The sequence below is a fragment of the Poecilia latipinna genome, unplaced genomic scaffold, assembly GCF_001443285.1.
Source record: "Poecilia latipinna isolate Pla-1442-1.1 unplaced genomic scaffold, P_latipinna-1.0 Scaffold373, whole genome shotgun sequence".
In the NCBI taxonomy this organism is placed as follows: domain Eukaryota; kingdom Metazoa; phylum Chordata; class Actinopteri; order Cyprinodontiformes; family Poeciliidae; genus Poecilia; species Poecilia latipinna.
In genome coordinates this window covers 188,776-190,723 of record NW_015112989.1, presented here as the reverse complement: position 1 = coordinate 190,723, position 1,948 = coordinate 188,776, and the positions used below count along the sequence as shown (strand labels likewise).

At 37.9% G+C, this 1,948-nt stretch overlaps 1 protein-coding gene across 3 annotated transcripts in view; it reads right to left on the bottom strand.

The window, feature by feature from the left end:
* Positions 1-1,948, bottom strand: part of baz1a (bromodomain adjacent to zinc finger domain, 1A) — a 41,705-nt gene that overhangs the window by 9,507 nt on the left and 30,250 nt on the right. For all 3 annotated transcript variants that reach the window (XM_015036563.1, XM_015036565.1, XM_015036564.1), the window contains one exon: positions 923-1,010. In XM_015036563.1, coding sequence (XP_014892049.1) covers positions 923-1,010 — 88 coding nt within the window. The remainder of the gene's footprint in view (positions 1-922; positions 1,011-1,948) is intronic.

Sequence of the window (1,948 nt, the reverse complement as noted above, 5' to 3'; positions counted from 1 at the left end):
ACAGTGGTTGAAAAACACTGCTGTACATAACAGGGCTGGACAATATGGCTGAAAAATGTATCACAATATAAGCATTTCACATTAGTCCATGTCCATAATTATTGATGTTGATAACTGTTGATTAGATTATTGTTTTAAATATTTGAAATACTAGTATAGCAACCTTTTCTGTTTTATCCACAGTTTTCTCTCCGTTGCTTTTTATCTTTAAGCATTTGTGAGGCATGGTGGTGAAACCTCAAACTCCTGCAAGTTATTCAGTGAGTTAGTTGCCAACAATCCTTGCTTAGCTCGCTGTGAGAGGTTGAGTAGCTAAAGCCTTTCCTCCGCCTACATCCCCCAGAATGCTGTGCGGTTCTGGATTGAAGTTCAGTGATTATTCTATATATTGAATATTCTACCAGATGCATTACCTATCAATATTGATCACGTGTCTACTGTGATATTATTGATTTATTGTCCAGCTTTGCATATCAAGTCAAAAAAGCAAACTTAGTTCTTCTGATACGCTCTGAATACATTCATACTTTGCTAAATTATTTGCATAGAACTTAATAAAGGTACTTAAACTGTCTGTAGTCTGAGGTTAACACAACTTCACATGCTGTAATCAGCAGCTGGTCCCACCTACTTTGAGAAGCAGTGGAAAAATAAGGATATGATCCCCATGCAAAGTGAAACCATATATTAACATAGAATGGAAAACTGCCATTAGATGAACTGCTCAGCTGCGTCTATTTCTGTTGGCTGGCAAAGTTTAGAAGGGATAACCTTTGGTCTGTCTGAGTAAGACAAACAGCATTATGTCATTGTGTACAGCAATGACATCACCTTGGTTTTTAATCACAAACCAAAACTATTTCTGAACTGACTGCAAGCCAAGAAGATTCAAGCTCTAATGATCCATAGTTTTGTTTCTCACCTGCTGTCTGATATTCACAGTTGTTGACCTTCTCTCTGATGGTGCTCAGAGCGATGGGCTTCGTAATAATATCATAGTAGTCAGGAACCTGGAACCACACAAACATGGAGGAAACTTAGAATCACTACAGCCGTTATTTTATCACTCCACTTCAAAGTTCTCACTAGAAAATAGTCAATGCTGGAGAAACTGGTGTCAGAATGCCCATCTAGGCCTGTCACGATAACAAATTTTGCTGAGCGATTCTCTAAAAAATTATTGCGATAAACGATAATATTGTTTCAAGACCTTTTGACACTGATTTAATGGAAATGAACTAATAATGCATGTGATTTCCTGCCATAGATAGATACACTTTATTTTCAAAAGAACACATAACACGAACTGATAAACTAAATAAATAAAAACAAAAATAAAATGGATTCTCAGTCTCCATTAACAAAAAACGTACTTGAATAAAAACTAAACAACATAAAGCCAAAGTGGAAATAAATACTGCATTCAACCAAAAGAGTGCAGATTATGAAGTCTGTATACTATATTGCCCTTCAGTAATCACTAGATTTAAATAAAGATGGGCACATCCGACTACCTAATGCAATAGTTCACACTACACGATTTTTTGCCCCTATTTTCCCCTTATGATAATCTTAGAACGTTGGCCGATCTAAGATTGTCGCTGGTGATTTCGTAACCGATCATCCTGTAATGTGTGGTGGGTTACATTAAGTCGTCGTGGCCACTCCGATCTAAATCGGGGTTTTTCCCCGACTGGGAGCTTAACGCAGCCTGTTGAATGTGACAGGTAGCCAATCAGAAAGCGAGGATTCTCCTCCTCTGAGGGGAAATTACGAGGGGAATCCCAAACAGCTGACATGGCGCAACCCAAAGTCCAGCGGACATCGGAGATATGTGGAAACAAGATGAATGTTTATTCAATATTTTGTGCAAAGAATATAAAATAAGGAGAGGAGTTGAAGCCAAATTGCTACCGCAGTTGATAAACCCGGTAAGTTTTCAGTTGTT